The 17,264-nt window shown below is 44.5% G+C and overlaps 2 protein-coding genes across 2 annotated transcripts in view; both read right to left on the reverse strand.

Annotated features, from left to right (window-relative positions):
* The window catches only part of LOC143330249 (nck-associated protein 5-like), a 60,111-nt gene extending 52,363 nt beyond the window's left edge, over positions 1 to 7,748 (reverse strand). The window contains exon 1 of the mRNA XM_076746648.1: positions 7,117 to 7,748. The gene's annotated coding sequence lies outside the window, so the exon portion shown is untranslated. The remainder of the gene's footprint in view (positions 1 to 7,116) is intronic.
* A 2,536-nt stretch (positions 7,749 to 10,284) lies between these two features.
* ftcdnl1 (formiminotransferase cyclodeaminase N-terminal like 1) lies at positions 10,285 to 16,955 on the reverse strand. The gene is made up of 6 exons (XM_076747189.1): positions 16,773 to 16,955; positions 16,078 to 16,218; positions 15,479 to 15,574; positions 14,874 to 15,029; positions 13,897 to 14,085; positions 10,285 to 11,484 (listed from the first exon to the last, which is right to left on the reverse strand). The coding sequence occupies exons 2-6, from the start codon at positions 16,190 to 16,192 to the stop codon at positions 11,048 to 11,050; spliced, it is 993 nt and encodes a 330-aa protein (XP_076603304.1). The 5' UTR covers positions 16,193 to 16,218; positions 16,773 to 16,955; the 3' UTR covers positions 10,285 to 11,047.
* Positions 16,956 to 17,264: the final 309 nt, after the last annotated feature.

A 17,264-nucleotide genomic window follows, 5' to 3' on the forward strand; every position in this document is an offset into this window, starting at 1 on the left:
CACAGGCTGACATTTATTGTGCTTTTCAATCACAATGACTCCGATGCAGAAGGGAAACAAAGCTCGTGTTTACTTGGGGACCTTTCAGAGAGGAAAGTACTCCAGTGTAAATAGTGTAATTACATGTCTTCCTTTGGGTGGGTGGGAGGGCAAATTGGTATAATCAAGGCAGCAGTTCAGCCTCTGGCATTGATGTTGGAATGAATTAGGACAGGAGCTCGCTGAGATTTTGCCCCCCGGGGATTAAATGAATACATACTTCTACCCCAAATCACATCCTGCTGATATACTGGCGAGCCAGTCTTTAGACTGCACCGCACAACCCTCACTGAGGAATGAGACGTGCAGGAAATGCAGCTTCAGGAGAGAATTGTGGGTACTTTTACACTGACACCGAGATCAGGCTGATAACGACTAACAGGGAGGACAGCAGGAGAAAAAGCAGCTCTGTGCAGTCAATTATTTTATTTATGTGTGGTTTTTATCCCACACTGTCACCGCTTCACACCACCATCAGCAAACCTTTTCGTCTCATCTGTCTTCAGCTTCTGTCTTTAATGTCTTTCTTTACTGTTAATGTAACTCCTTTAAATAGAGATTTACTTTATCATTTATCATTTTTCCCATTTTTATGGTCATGGTCTCTTTTTGCTCTAATAACAGTGGCACTAAATTGGAGGTCGGGCAACTCCAGACTGTCCTTAGGTCCTTATCGTCAGTGCGAGTATTTCTATGACCTGTAGGAATTCAACTCATTTAGCTCCTCATGTGTGCAAACTTGAAAACACAGCCAGTAAATTTGAAATTCTCTTAATAGTAACAAAAAAATATGTGTCCATTATATAAAATGTAAATTATTTGGTTAAAAACAAACATGAATCTGAGTTTTCTTCCATTGTGATCCGCTCTGTGTTCACATCACAGCACTTCAAACCATCAGTCTGCAGCCGAGCTGGCAGCTCTGTGAGGCTGCGCTGAGGCACAGCTGTGCTTTCAGAGAAATGCTAACATCATTATGCTAACATGCTCACAATGCCAATGCTAACATGTTGACGTTTCGCAGGTATGTTTACCACAGCCGCCATCTCAGCTTAACATGCCAGCCTGCTAACGTTGGCTAATTAGCGCTCAACACAGAGGCTGCGCAGGTATTTGTTTATATTATTGTATTGCACATATTTAGATTTGGATTTAGTACAATTATTATTATTCAGAGGACAGCAACACATGTCTGCACCAAATGCAAGGTAATTCATCCGTTCATGGAGATATTTCAATAACAACCAACCGCTCAGTGGTGCATGAGGAAAAGATGCACGGGAGGATTTATCAGCGGGGAACCATGGCTTCGAGCATGTGCAGCTCTGCCACGCTATCCAAACGCACTCACATCATGACCCACCAGTGAGGTGATAAACTGGTCAGAGAGCATTTAAAAAACAGTGTGTAGCTGCTGGAGAAATGCTGATATGTCCAGAAAAACGAAATAAGTAATAAACAAATTCATTGTACTTCAGGACAGCTTTTGAGAGGGTTTGCATGTATCTGGCAAACATGGAGATTTTATGCATCCCTCTCTCCTTTCATTCCATAAATAGTCCTTGGTGGAGATATTTTTAGTACAAAGCTATTTTTTTATGCGTCCTTGATGCTGCAAAGGGTCTAACTGACTGTAATGCTGTTACCATTCTGTCGTTCCCAGCCTCTAATCTGGTTCTGCAGCAAATTTTTATGGAACAGACGAGTTCAATCTTTGATGAAGAGCTATTTATTATAGATTGTTCTTTAAATTTAACTTTTATTGAGTCAGGGAATGATTCAGCGAAGAAACACATGCTCCTCCTCAGCTCCACCCTGCCGAACACTATAATTACACTTCAGTCGATGATGTTTCGTGCTGACCTTCAAAGTCTTTAAATTCGACTGTCTTCATGCCACACAATAGCAACATCTTATATTTCATCCAGAATACATTTTGGGGAAATCCCCCAAAACAGTGTTTTGACCCTCAACTAATGCATGATTTTGAAAAATGAATTTAAACAAAATGAACGAATCAAACATGCTGTTAACAAACAATAGAAGGACGACAGACGGAGCCTTTTATCGCTCTTCAGCTCATTGTTTTGGTGTCATTGTCCACAGAAACACTCGGCGGTTCAGTCTGAGTTATTCACATCAAACAGAAAGCCATTTACAGTCAACAAGGCTCTTACAGAGTAAATCCACTCGACACTATGATCCCAGCACCAACCGACAGCGTTAGCGGCTAGCTGGTGGAGCATTTAGCAGCGAAGGAGCCAGATATTCTTCTCAGGAGATGGAAAGCTAAACCCAAAACAGAGCAGAATTCAGGGGACTGAATGCTGGACTAACATGTACCAGCTTCCAAATAAGAGGAAGTTTGATTTATAAGTTATGAGTTTATAAGCGTTTACTGGATGTGTAAATAGGCAACTTTTTGCTAACATGTTAGCAATGCGCTCCAGGACGTCTGGTTGGTGTCAGCTTGTGTAGTTCTTCTTTCCCCAAAACAGGCTGTTTTTTAAACAACTGTTTGACTTGTCATGGTGGGAGAAGCGAAGGTGTTACTAATAACATTAACAATGACCCAGTGAGCTAGCACGCACGAGTCCAGGACCCTGAAACTGAGGCAGCTAAATGGAATTCAACCAGCATTAGTCTTATTATTTACACCTGTGCTTTCGCTGCTGTGACAAGTCTGCAGAGAAAAGCCATCTGACAGATACTGAGGTTAGCAGCAAGGGTTCAATGTTGTGACATCTGTTAGCATGTTCACCTGTGACGAAGATGGCGGAACATCTGCTGTCAAATTTGTGAAAGCGTTTCTTGTGGTTAGATGGCACTGACAGCGTCACCTGCAGGTGTCACCTGACAAACCAACCACCCTTTTCATTAGCAGAGTGACAGCACACTGGTGGACTCAGTGCTAATGCGCCCTCTTGGATGCCCCTATGGAATGTAATGCACGATGAAGTCCCCTCACGATGGCCCAATGTGCCAATTAGGTGTCCTGCATGCTAGAAAAGGGTTTGTAACTGTTTCACCATAAATGCATCACGATTTTCGCTCAGAGTCTGCCGCTGTGACACCATCACAGCCCTGGACAAACGCTTTAGAGTTTCAACACTTAAAGCCATATATCTGATTAAAAGACATTGGCTGGTTAGCATCTGCATTCAGCAATTTTTGGCTACTTGGGTGGAAAGAAACAGCAAAACCAGCAGACACATAGCCAACATATATCATGTGCTAATGAGGTTGTTAAAGCTAATGTGCTAGCAGACGATTGACTGTTTACATTGACAAGAAGAAGTCCAAAAACAAATCCTTTTAAGAAAAATATCACAGTGTTTATCTTAACAGAGGCTCAACTTTCTTCACCAGCTAAATGCTAATTGTATCCGTCGTTTGGTGCTCTGCAGGGAGGTGACAGTGAGCTTTTTTGTTGAAAAGTGTGAGCGGAGGCGCTCAGACAGTAAATCTGGATACCTTAACACCAAGGCAATGAGCTGAAAGGGGCTAAAAAAAAATCATATAAAAAAATTATATAGAGTTTTTAATTTGATGTTCACTTCAAAAATATTGATTACTGTCGGCTCCTGAAAGCCAGCATTGCTCACTTCTTCCATGTTTTTCTGACCAGTTTGGAGACCCCTGCAGTAGCCCTCCCTGTCCAAGCCTGTCTTTAACCTTTAGGCTACCGCTGACCCCTTTTATGTGGCTGCACAATGCCATCATCCAGTCTCCCAATCGAATGCATTAGACTATCTGCTTCAATGCACCAAACATGAAATAGATGCAGCAACAGACAATGGTTATCCCCTTGCCCTGAGCTACTGTTCATCCACTCCTCTTTAAAGGCCTTTTTTACATCGAGGTCAGGTCAGCCGTGTTGCTGCAATAATACATTTCAGATGTCTTCCCCCACTGAATGAGGGAATTGACTCCCAACTATCATAGTGTGTCGAGGAGCTAAGTGGGGTTGGATGGAGTGATATAGGTCTCATGGTGGTTTCAGGGGCAGGAGTATAAAGATTAACAAACCCTGATTTTTCAAATTGTCATGTCAGTGGAGCAACTGCTGTGATGTGACAGGTCAGATTGTGTTTGGTATCATTTGGCCGTGAGGGACAGGGCCTAGTTGTTCACTTTTCTTTATTCACAGTAATTCACAGCTGTCACATCCGCCTCAGCTCCCTCTTCAGCCACTTCTCCTGTTAACTCCTTCTGCTGCTGCAGCACAATCAGAGGCGCAATTAACTGAGTGCATTTACTCAAGTACTGCACTTCAGTACAAATCTGAGGTTTCATGCAACTTTGGACTTCTGCCTCATCACATCGTCTGACAGTTTTAGTTACTGGTTACAGTATTATCATACCCTTCCTGTCCGACGATGAAGTGTTCCTTTATGGGCTGAGAAAATTCTCCTCCTTCTTCAGCTAAATAAACTCTTTAAAAAGCCTCTTGGATTAGCTGGAAAATGCATCGTCACAAAGCTGAAAACAGCCTGTTTTTCTGAGCTCATGAAACTTTTAAGAGATGTGTGGTTCTCACAGGACGGCAGCGCTGCAAACATGTGATGATCTTATAGAATATGATGCATTGCTGTAGATTTAACTACCAACAGTGCATAAAGTAGCTCAAATGAGCTTAAACATCTACAGCAGTAAAATGCAGCAAACACATTAACGCAGCAGGAATATTAATCCATAAACTTCAGACAGAAAAGAATTTACTGCACTACTACTACTACTACTACTACTACTACTACTACTGAGACTACACGTACTTTTACTTAAGTAAGGTTTGGAATGCAGGACTTAGTCTTTTCACAGTTGCTCCTGTGAGGATCTGAATTCTTCTTCCACCGTCTGCTACAGTGGTGACCACCTGAACCACTGCTGTTACCGCTGCTGTCATCAGCACCACACCAACGCAAACAAGCTGTAAGTCGACCCCAACTGAAATTATTCACGACTGAGCTTTTTGTAACTGTGGGACAGTTTGTTGGATGGTTTGTGGACCACCTCTTGACATTCTGTGTGAGTGAAGCACAGTGTGGCATGACATGACATGAAGTGATGAATTTAGGCCCACACAACCGACAATTCTGGGTCAGATTTTCAGCCAAGATGCTCGCGTTTAAGGGGCCGCATCATCATTAAGAAGGCACACATGCTATTCTCAGATTTTTGATGGTAGTGTTTGGACCTGACATGCCGGTACATGGAGGCATAGGCTGTTTTCATCAGGTGAGAGTATCCAAGGTGTTCAATGCATTTCAGATGAACAGCAAACCTACGAAAAATGAAAGCAGGTCAACAAAGTGAAGAAACGTTTAAAGTCCAACAAACACCATTTGAAATTCTAACACTGTGGGTTGACCAGCCAGCGTACTCCTAAATGTTTAAAGGTGCTAGTATGCTTCTTCAGAAGTGCTGGTCGGATCCTAGAATAGCCCCTCCCCCTCACACCTGTACACCTTTCCCATATCAGATTGAGGGTCTGTGTCCGACCATTTCTGTAACTTCCCCATCCAACATTCACGCCCACTCGCGCAGTGATTGGCCGGCTGTGAGCCAGGTGAGAGGTGAGAGGTGAGAAATGAGCCAGGCTTTGAACTTCTTTACACAACTGTTGTTTTTCATGTGAACAACCAAATGCATCACTATGAAGGTCACACACGCCATTATCGCCATATTTTAAACATCGTGTCTCCGCCCTCCCCGTTCAGACCTGTGACATCACAAAGGTGGAGTGAGAAGATGGCACGACTACAACCTCTGATCGCAGCCATTCTAGATGATTCTTGATATGCTCCACAGAGAATACACACCTAGCCTATTTTCGATGGACCCCAGAGCTCATCAAGCCAAGCAGGAAGTCAGACACTGAACAGCACAGAGAAGCCGGTAAATTTTCAAAATAAAACACCCTGTGCAGACTCTCATCATATATCAATGATAAACACAATTGAAACAGACAGAAAGGGAAACCATATGACACGTCGTCTGTTCACCCAATGGTGGCAGCACAAACATGAAGGTCAAATGACCAAATCAGCAAAATCCGAGAAAGTCACCAGAATCAGACAGGCCAAAGAAAACGGCGTCGCAGCCGGAACACGATGCCACCGTACCAGGTGGAATCTTAGTGTGAACCTGAGGCAGCAAAACACTGATTAGATTATGAGCAATACGGATAAATCAAGCTCACCTTCAGCAGACTTACAATAACCTGTGATATGTGTGTATTCAATGTTTAAATAAACCCACAGGAATTAAAAAATGTCTCAAGATGCTAAATCAGCATCCAAGGGAAAAATGTGGAATATGAAATTGACACATGTAAGTGGTAAATTGGTTCTTTGTTAACCTTTGACCTCTGTGCGACCTCCGGTGTCTGACCTCCGGTCCGATGACGTCCACTCCTTCCTCTTGTGGTAGAGGACATGATGATCTGTGACGTGTCGTATCGACTTCTTTAAGGACACAGAGCTCAATTAAACCGAGCTGAGCCAAACTGACCTGAGCTGAACTTCACTGACCGACTGAAGGGGAACTGAGTGGGTTGAATTTGTCTTTATTGGACGCGTGCAGACGAGATCCAGCTGAATAAAAGAGCTTTGTCCCTCCCTGCATGATGGAAAACATTTCCTCATGTCCATTTTTTCCTCCAAGCAAAATGAAGCCAAATGCTTTCAGAAACCAAAAGGACTTTAATAAATTATTTACTCAGGCTTCCTCTGTGTGTGCCATCCTAGCCTAGTTTCCTTGGCACTTTGGGGGAAACGCAGTACTTGTTGCTCGCCATGATATCTCCTAGGTCATACATTAAACATGAATCTATTCTGCATAGTGCATGCACACACAGTTCATCCTCAGACACGCTATTGTCCTATTTGAAGCCTCTGGAAGGAAATCCAGATGTGATTCTCCATTTATGAATCCGAGAAGGAGCAAGCACACGTGTGAGGAACAGACATGAGATCTGCATGGCCGTAGTGATTTGTATTCGTACAACACAGGCACGTGCCCACACAAACCCATCACCCTGACATTTGAGCGTGCAGGTCAGCGCAGCATCCTTACCCTGCCGGTCGGTGTGTGTGTCCACGGAGACAGATGTCAGCAGAGGCAGCAGGCTGAGCGGTCTCCGCCGAGCTGTGGAGCATGCCTCGTCCGCATCACATTCACAGACCACCCGAGGGGCAGCGCGCAGCCAGGAGCCAGGACTCCACAATCTGGGTCAGCGCCGCTGGAGACATCCTGATGGGGAAGAAGGTAGCCGCGGAGGGGAGCGCAGACGTCACAGGCCCACATGGATCCTAGCATCCAGCCGCAGTCGCATCCTCCGTCTGCAGCTGTTTTGGATGCGGTGAATTCCACTGAGACTCAGTCGGGAGCAAATCCACGAGGTCCTCAGATCCACACACGACGAGAGCTTTCTGCTACGAGGAAATCACAATGTCTGCACCAAGCATCGGCGCCTCAGTGAAGGACCGCTTCTCCTCCTCCTCCTCCCTCTGCTGCCTAATTCACTGCTTTATCGCTCTATTTCTGTCTTTCTCTGATGCTCACCCATATTTCCACTTCACTGCTCTCTCTCTCTCTCTCTCTCTCTCTCTCTCTCTCTCTCTCTCTCTCTCTCTCTCTCTCTCTCTCTCTCAGCTGTGTCTCAGTGCTCTGCTCAGCCTATGCCCAGAGGATGTTGAACATGTGTTGAGGGTGGGGGTTGGGGACTGCTGACTTCATAGGTGGCACGCTTACTTCCCACACTGATAGGTTAGGGACGATGGCACTGTGCGCTCACATTTTGGGACATTTTGGGCACAGCAGCGTCTAACTGGCGGTTGCTTTAGATCAAATCTGCTTGGCCTCTTTTTCGGGTAAATGTTCCTATTTTTGAATGAAACGCCTGAGCAGTGGTGGATGAGATTAATGGCTGTGATTAACTGTCACACTGTACTTGATTGGTGCAAATCTGCAGGCTAGTGAAGTAAGGAAATGAAGGAGGAGGTGATTTGATTAAATCTCTGTCAGCTTACTAAATAGCCCTGCAGGGCTGTCGGGGGGGGGGGGGGGGGGGGGCTCAGAAATGATGCAGCACCAATGTTTTTGCACTACTGCCTCTTTAGAGACAGACAGCACACATTTCTCTACATTACACGACAGGAGCAGAGGGAAAAGGAAAGCTGTGGGAGGCAGAGAGTGTGTAGGGAAAAAATGGACAAACAGCAAGAGGGGGGAGAAAGGGAGAGGGAGGGAGGAGGAGAACAGAGAAAGCAGCAAGACAGAGAGAACAGAGAGCTTTGGAATATTTATAGAAGGCTGGAGACTGATGTAAAGAAATAAGCTCCTCTATTTCTGTGCTGTGACACACGGTCGCATCTCGGATGGTACGCTGTCAGGCTGAGTCAAATCAAAGGGATCCTATGGTGCTTCTGCAGCAGCGTGCAGGAGCATCCACGCCTTTATTTAAGCACAATGCACACACACACACACACACACACACACACACACACACACACACACACAAAATTTAGTTTAGGCTTCAGCGGCAAAGTGTCTCCTAAATGGATGCTGATTCGGTGATCTGCTGTGGAAAGATCCCAAAGAGCATTTCGTCAAGGAAACGACGGCCTTGTGACAATCATAAGAGCCATTAGACTGAGTCACATAACCAATTAGTTATTCGGGAGGGAGAGGAAGGAGATGAAGATGGAGGGGGATTTTTGGAAAAATAAGAACTGGTTTTATTTATAGTCTTCTTTTTCCTGGGAAGTGTGTGTGTGTGTGTGTGTGTGTGTGTGTGTGTGTGTGTGTGTGTTGTCAGAGTGAAAATCAAACGCTTTTCACTGTTAGCCGACGGAAAATTAGTCGAGTCAAAATAGATTTTATATGCAAAAAACCCAAACATGCATGCATAGAGTGTGTGTGGAGCCCAGGATACCTCTGGGCTTATGCTGTGACCTAGATTAGGCCTTGATGCTCCCGAGCCTGGCAGGCTGAGTGTGTGTGTGTGTGTGTGTGTGTGTGTGTGTGTGTGTGTGTGTGTGTGTGCGCGCCATCCATAGAGTAAACACGTACGCATGGATGTGTGTGTGTAGATGCAGAGGAGAGAGGAGGACAGCGGGGAGGAGAGATAAAGGATGTGTGTGTGAGCGTTGTGTATGAACGCATGAAATGAAGCTGCATGGCTGCGCTGCTTGTGTGACTAAGAGCCTCAGCTGGATGACACACAAAGAGGTGAATGTTGGCGCGGTGAGAGCTTATCCAAAGAACGCGCACATTGATGAAAACTGCACGGCTTCTGCCTCAGAGGGCAACCTTATGTAAGTTCAGATGCAGAAAAATGAAAAACTACACAACATAATGAAAGGAGAGTGAATTCAGGCTCTGAAAGGACGCCGATCTCACTGGAGGAGTTGGTGAATCTCACTGCCCTTCTACTCAAAACTTACCAGGCGGGAACTTCTGTGGATGAGTTATTGGCTCTGAAATCACTTATTTCTTTAACATGAAGCTCAAATCAAACATCTATTAATGCACTTTTTGGCTTTCAAAACTGTTTTTGTGGCAAATCCATAGAGCTTAAGTTATTATGACCTAATGACTCAGATACATATGTTCTTATAGTTCATGAATGTGCTGCTTTTCAATGCATTATACTGCCCTTATGTAAGAAATGAGTGGAATCATCTCGCCCCAGTTAACTCCTGACCTGTCCTCTGGCCAAATTCGCCTCCCTGTTGTTAAATGGTTAATACTGTGCATCACGTTGCATGGATATCTGAGGAAAACACACTTGATTAAATGCTAACTGTAACTGGGCTGTTTCTCTGTGATCTCCGTGCAAACGCTGGCAAAGCGCTGGATGTTTCTAGAAGATGTCGTCCATGACTCGTGATAAAAATAGCTGTTTCACACACAGATGGTGACTCTCCCACAGAGTCATGCATGGCAGGGCTGATGGTGGAAAATGATGGGAAAAGACTCATCAGCAAAGACTCTTCAGTAAACAGGAAATGACACACGCATTAAAGAAAAATTCAAACTCCACTCTGGAGGATGATATGCTGGGATTTATGGTTTTGGTCTTCGTTGGGTGGAGAAGAAATTCAGATATAAAAAGCCAAATCTCTTTTACCGCGAGCGGGGGATTAGGACGGCACTGAGCCAGGTGTGCTGCAGAGGACGTGGAATATCTGCTTCTGTTTAACTTGATCCCCCCTCAAGTAATACCAGGAACAAATAATTAATGTGGAACATTTTTATTTATTATTTAATCTATTTATTACATTTTGTTCTATGAAAATGTTATTGCACACAATTCTTTGTTTTATTTCCATGTATTTTGTGAGAGTAAAGTTGTTATTGTTATTGATTTCTCATCAAAAAATGTAATGAAATCTCTTAAAATGCAGTTATTTGTGATCTTAATCAGTGTTAGTGATATTAAAGCTCATATGTCAGGAAATAATGTGCAAGTAAATTCGGTTAAATTCACTCTGAACAGTATTAAAAAACAGGCTAATGGTTCCAGTCAAAGGACCATTAAACATTTGAACATGTAAATACTGACTGTTTGCTAACAAGCTTTGGATTTCTGCTCATGCTTAAACAGTGTGCACGGTGCTGTATTTTATTTATTTATTTATGCTTCATTTGCCTTCTCAAAGCTAAATACAGGAGGTAAATTGTATGAAATGGGTTCGTTTGCCTGCTTTAACGTAAGCTGCAAACGTTAGCATCCCTGGCTAACTAGCTTCAGTAGTAACCTAGCATTACTACGCACCATCAGATATCATCTGGATTATTATTATTATTATTCTGTTTCATTACAGGTGAGTTTAGCAGTGCAGCTGTGCACCTGTGCAGCATTAGGACGGACAGCCCACCAGGCTGGCGGTGGTAACGGAGGGGTCAGGCCTTGACATCAGTTCTTATGGTGTTTCAAGTGACATCAGACAGAAACGATGTACTTCTTCGAGGTTTCACTGGTTTTGGCGATGATTCATTTTCACATGCGGATCCTGCGCTGCTCTTTCCAGAACTCTGCAATGCCTTGAGTCAGTGCCAGCTCTGCCAGGCCCCTGCACTCGAGGGGGGTGAACCCCACCAGTGCGGTGGCCTTCGTGCGGACCCCCTGCCTCCCTGCCAGCTCTGCGACCCTCCCCGCGATGAGGGAAGCCGGAGCATGACAGTACGGCTGGCCGCCGACGCAGAACGACGGCCACAGTTCACCTGCAGCCGTGTGACCGGGCGGGCCCCCCTTCACGCTTTCCACATTACAGGCGATTTCCACAGCGCCCTCGTGTGGCAAAGCCAGCACCTGCACCCCGGGCAGGCCCCCCGGCGTCGACTCTCTGATGGCTGTGGCGATGCTGCGTCCCATGGCGATGTCTTGTGTGTCGATGGTGACGTTGCAGTTCATGACATATGGACTGGCTCCAACACCTGCAGGACATCAGCCGAGTCAGACCTGAAATAACACTTTCAGAGTATTACACACACCTGTCTTTGATTTTCTCTGAGTCCCAGGAACCTTTACCTATGGTGGCCCTGAAGTGCAAAACGCTAAAGCAAAAGAGAAAACACGAACACAAATGAGAAAACACGAACGCAAAAGAGGAAACACGAACGCAAATGAGAAAACAAGAACGCAAAAAAGAAAACACAAACGCAAAAGAGAAAACACAAACACAAATGAGAAAACACGAACGCAAAAGAGGAAACACGAACGCAAAAGAGAAAACACGAACGCAAATGAGAAAACACGAACGCAAATGAGAAAACACAACAACATTAACTCTAACGGAAGAGGTAGGTACCTTCGGGTGGCATGACTTGACGCTGATTGGACGACGTCACTGCCCGTCTCTTTACCAGGAAGTAAACCTACCTCAACGCATCGGTTTCAAAACATGAGCGCGATTGGTGATTCAGACTTAGTTGGTATTATCAAAGAGTACTTTGATGCCGGGCATACATATGACGTCATACTAGATATGCTGTCAACTTTTCACAACATTAAAATAAGTTTGCGTACACTGAAGAGTCGTTTAAAGGAAGCTGGATTGTTCAGGAGACGTCGTCCAATCAGCGTCAAGTCATGCCACCCGAAGGTACCTACCTCTTCCGTTAGAGTTAATGTTGTTGTGTTTTCTCATTTGTGTTTGTGTTTCCTCTTTTGCGTTCGTGTTTTCTCTTTTGCGTTCGTGTTTCCTCATTTGCGTTCGTGTTTTCTCTTTTGCGTTCGTGTTTTCTCATTTGTGTTTGTGTTTCCTCTTTTGCGTTCGTGTTTTCTCTTTTGTGTTCGTGTTTCCTCATTTGCGTTCGTGTTTTCTCTTTTGCGTTCGTGTTTTCTCATTTGCGTTCGTGTTTTCTCTTTTGTGTTTGTGTTTTCTTTTTTGCGTTCGTGTTTTCTCTTTTGCGTTCGTGTTTTCTCTTTTGCGTTCGTGTTTCCTCATTTGCGTTCGTGTTTTCTCTTTTGCGTTCGTGTTTTCTCATTTGTGTTTGTGTTTCCTCTTTTGCGTTCGTGTTTTCTCTTTTGTGTTCGTGTTTCCTCATTTGCGTTCGTGTTTTCTCTTTTGTGTTTGTGTTTTCTTTTTTGCGTTCGTGTTTTCTCTTTTGCGTTCGTGTTTTCTCTTTTGCGTTCGTGTTTCCTCATTTGCGTTCGTGTTTTCTCTTTTGCGTTCGTGTTTTCTCATTTGTGTTTGTGTTTCCTCTTTTGCGTTCGTGTTTTCTCTTTTGTGTTCGTGTTTCCTCATTTGCGTTCGTGTTTTCTCTTTTGTGTTTGTGTTTTCTTTTTTGCGTTCGTGTTTTCTCTTTTGCGTTAGCGTTTTGCACTTCAGGGCCACCGTATTTACCTGCCTCATCTACTCTTACTTCAGTTAGAGCTCTCCTGCATTTCAACAGCCCCATGAAATTAGCATTACCTTGGAGCATTCACCTTGTGCTTTTACAGCAAAGGAATTATGGATTGTAAAAGTGATGAAGACCTTGTCTAATAAATTTTTATCCTTGCCTTGAAATGCAATGTGTTGTTGCTACATTGGATTACAGTCCGCTGAGGCTGCAGGTGGGGGTTTACGGGCAGAAATCCATCACTCCTACGGTGGATTTCTGCCTGTAAACCTTTTGAAAACAACACAACACAGAAAGATGTGAGGTTACACCAGAAATAACTCAGTATCTTGGAGGACAGGCCATGAAGTGGTCCCTCCCCGGTGGGAGGACAAAGTTCAACCGTAGCTAATATGAGACTTCAGAGGTCTGAGTTAGCCCAAACAAGTGATTATCTTCATCCTGCTCGTCATCTGTAGGTTTACTGCTGCCACTGTCACTGCCAGGAAGTATCCCTCCACCACAGCTCAGCAAGGAAACACGGGCCACACGAAGCTGGATCACCAACCAGATAGAGTTGGCGACTGCGGCGGGAGCAGGTTAATCCAGCCATAACCTCATATGAACTTCTGAGAGGCTCATTTTGTTTCATTTTAATGCTGATTTACTGAACCTTTTTTAACCATTTGCATTTTAAACAGCCTGTTAGCATAATAAATCCTAAACAACCTCAAGCTATTGGATTATGTTTCCTGCATTTGAGCCTTGAAAGGGAGCATTTAAAACGGTTTTCCTGACTTTAAATGTTTCAGTGGCTGTTTTCTTTGAAAGGTCACAGAGGAGGAGAGCGATGGCCTGTGGTCGAGCTGTAACACACACTGTTTTGTAAATACAGATGCAAAATCACCTGCATTGTATAATCCAGGCAAAGAGAATCTAACCTTCTTTTCAGGCTTTCCAACATTTACCTGCAGAAGCACGCCTGGCATGTGAAGCTCAGGCTTTCTTCCAGCTCTGGCTCACCTGTGAGGCCGAATCGCTTCTGTGGCGGCGGCCCCACGTCGGGCCTGATCGCCTGCAAGTCCGGCATCTTCTTGAACCAGCCCAGCTCCTTCCTCCTCTGTGCCAGCCCCCGCTGAAGGGGGGAGTCCGCCCAGCCAAACAGGAAGGCACTGGTGCCCCGGACCCGCTCTGTGAGTCCCTGAGCCACAGCTGAACGAGAACACAGGCAACGTTAGTTAGCCGGCAAATGGAGCTCGAGTCATCACATGCACACAGTTTCAGAAACACGAGAGCAGTAAGAGCGTGGCAGACGAAACAGGCTGGGGGGTGTAATTCAGACACATGGACCACTTATTACACGCATGCATAAATAAGGTTCTTGTTAGTGAGTTTGCCAATTATCATTCTGCAATCACACCACGCAGATCTGCAAACAGAGCGCACACAGGCTCGAGCGGAGCTGCTGCTCATTATCAGCAGCACACGTGCCGGCTGAGCCATCTGGTGAACTGTGAAACTACAACAGCACAAGAAGCTGAAGACGTCACATCCGCAGCCAACAGGCACGTTCCTACAGAGCCCATTACAGGACATTTACACATGCAGTGTGTCAGGGGACGCGGTGTCTGAAACTTTCTGAATCTCTGTGCTATCGTTTACCAAACATGGATACAACAAGATTCAGGGCTGAATGTAAATTACAGCTTCCAACTGCAAAGCAAAAACTGCTGTTTCCAGTGCCATCCTCCAGCCGTGCGAGCGCACGCTGGACTTTAATACGATACGAGCCACTGAGTCGAGTCAAAACATGCTCGTCTCTGTCCTCTGCAGGTGCTGCACAGAACACAAAACAAGAGACACGAATGACGACGGTGCCTCCAACGCTCATGAACAGATACAGGATCAATCAGCCAACACACACACACACACACACACGCACACACACACACACACACACACACACACACACGAGCATGCATGCACAAATGGCGTCTCACCCTGAGCCGCTTTAGCACAGTCCTCCACTCCCACCTCCTCCCCCAGGGGGTAGATGGGTATGAGGTCCACAGCACCCATGCATGGGTGGACCCCCATGTGAGCGCGCATGTCGATCAGCCCACAGGCTTTCTCACAAGCAGACAGAACCGCCTCTCCTGGAATACAACAAAAACATAGAAATGAGAAGTTTGGCCTGCAGAAAATGAATTTAACGTGACAAAAGATAAAAGATTTGATAATTGGGGGCAATTTATTTATTTGCCATTTATTTGTCTTTTGGGCTGAGTGCAGGACATTCAAAGTGTGAGCCTGCTGAGCTCTGTCTGCTTTGTCAGAAGGTTGTGTTCAGGATAAGCATTGAATGAGATAAACTTTTCTCCATGATCTTTGCCAGAAAAATGTTCATCCTGAATTTTTTGTGTTTAAATCCCTGACAAAGCTTATTAAAGGATTTTTGCCTCTCGGAGGATTGGAGAGCAGGGGACAGGAACTGAATCCCTGCTGCAGAGGCGCTGCCTCAGCATGTAGGGATGAGTCTCCTCTCGCCTCAGGAGCAGCAGCGCAGAGAGACATTTCACCGCAGCGTGAAAGTGAACGTACTCACCGACAGAGTCGATGCTGGCCACGATGGTGAGGACGGAGCGGTTGTAGTCGTGGTCATTGAAGATGTTCAGCACGGCCGTCCCCTCTCGTCTAACCCCTGATTTAATAATCAGGAACAGAAATGAAAATTGTCCCATTTTAAATGATGTTTGTGAGCTCGTGGTGGTTTGACAAAGTAAATATTGATGCTTTAAAACAATGTCTGTGAATGACACATTCAATAGTAACAAAAGTACCCAGGCTGTAAAGAACCAAGCAATAATCAATAAGTAATGACATACAGGCTGTGTCGGCCTACAGGGTGAGGAAAACACTGAAGAACAGTCATAATAATGTTTACTATTATTATTATTATTATTATTATTAGCTTTTAATTACTATCAACATTATCACAAATGTGTTGGTACGTGTTCGCTGACTTTTCCTGTACTGGTTTTTAATACTAACGTTGTTTCTGACACTACAAACCTTTGATGCTCTTACAGAATATGATGCATCGCTGTAGATTAAACTACTCAACAGCACATAAAGTATTTCAAATGAGCTCAACCCTCCTGATTATCTCCAGACTCATGTAGTCTAATGTGAAATGAGACTTGCCCTCAGTGTCGTATAAAGCTGCCTTGGCCACAGTCTCCACCAGGTCCTTCCTTCGAGCCTCAGAGACGTTGAGAAGACAAGCCACCAGTCTTCTACCCAAAGACGATGAGGCCATGTTTGTGCAGCAGCAGGAATCTGACGCTGAATTCATAAGCAGTCAAATAAACTCTCGCTCAGTTCAATACAAGAGATTTGGCTTCAGTGTTACTCACTTTCAAGTATAAAGCATCATTATTTTTTCTCTTTTCCCTGCAGTCAGCCAAGCTTTTGTTTCAGTAATTGTATTATTTCAGCTATTTCTAACCACCTCAACTGTCCATTCAACATGAACAACCGACTTCAATGATGACGCCATCTGCAGGCAGTTTGTGGAGTGACAGAATACTGGCTTTTGTCTTCGTTTTGAATTATAAAGAACAAGACTGAGAATAAGAATAGTTGTTGCCCAAATCTGCAAAGTTTGCCATCATGAAACTCCATGTGACAGTATAATAATTTAGCTGTTAATGAAGTCGTCCAGTGAAGCCTGTGGGAGGATTAAACTGAGTCGTGTTGCTCCATATCGTCGCTGTCTGTCTGTACAGTTACTAACACGTTCAAAGTCCAGCTGGAGAAAACTAACTCGATGCATTCATCTGTGGCATGCAAGTGGAAAACATGTGGCGGAACCTAAAACATCGATAAGTGTGGCATACCATACCATACGTTCTTTCAGCACGTCATGTCACATGTGCAGTGTATTCTCTCGTGTTATATTACGGGGAAATTGCGCAATTCATTCATTCTTGCACGTAAGTGCAAACGAAGAATAAATTTACTGCAGCTGCAGCCACGAAACCGCTCACAAGTGGACTTTAACCTGTGCTGCTGAAGATGACAGAGTTCAGTACAAGATCGTTCACTCCTGTTTCCGACCTGGAACCAACGTTTGTCTTCTCTGAAAGACACTAAATTTGGCTTTTAGTAACGTATTTTGTACAATTCTGATACTTTTAGTGATCGTACATGTTTAGTTTTATTAATCTTTGTTTTGATTTGATGTATGTATGTATGTATGTATATATGTATGTATGTATGTATGTATGTATGTGTGTGTGTGTGTGTGTGTGTGTGTGTGTGTGTGTGTGTTTATGTATGTATGTATATATGTATGTGAGGAGGCCTATAAGTTAAGTGTTTTTGGTGTT

The sequence above is a fragment of the Chaetodon auriga genome, chromosome 13 (genome assembly GCF_051107435.1).
Source record: "Chaetodon auriga isolate fChaAug3 chromosome 13, fChaAug3.hap1, whole genome shotgun sequence".
NCBI lineage: Eukaryota > Metazoa > Chordata > Actinopteri > Chaetodontiformes > Chaetodontidae > Chaetodon > Chaetodon auriga.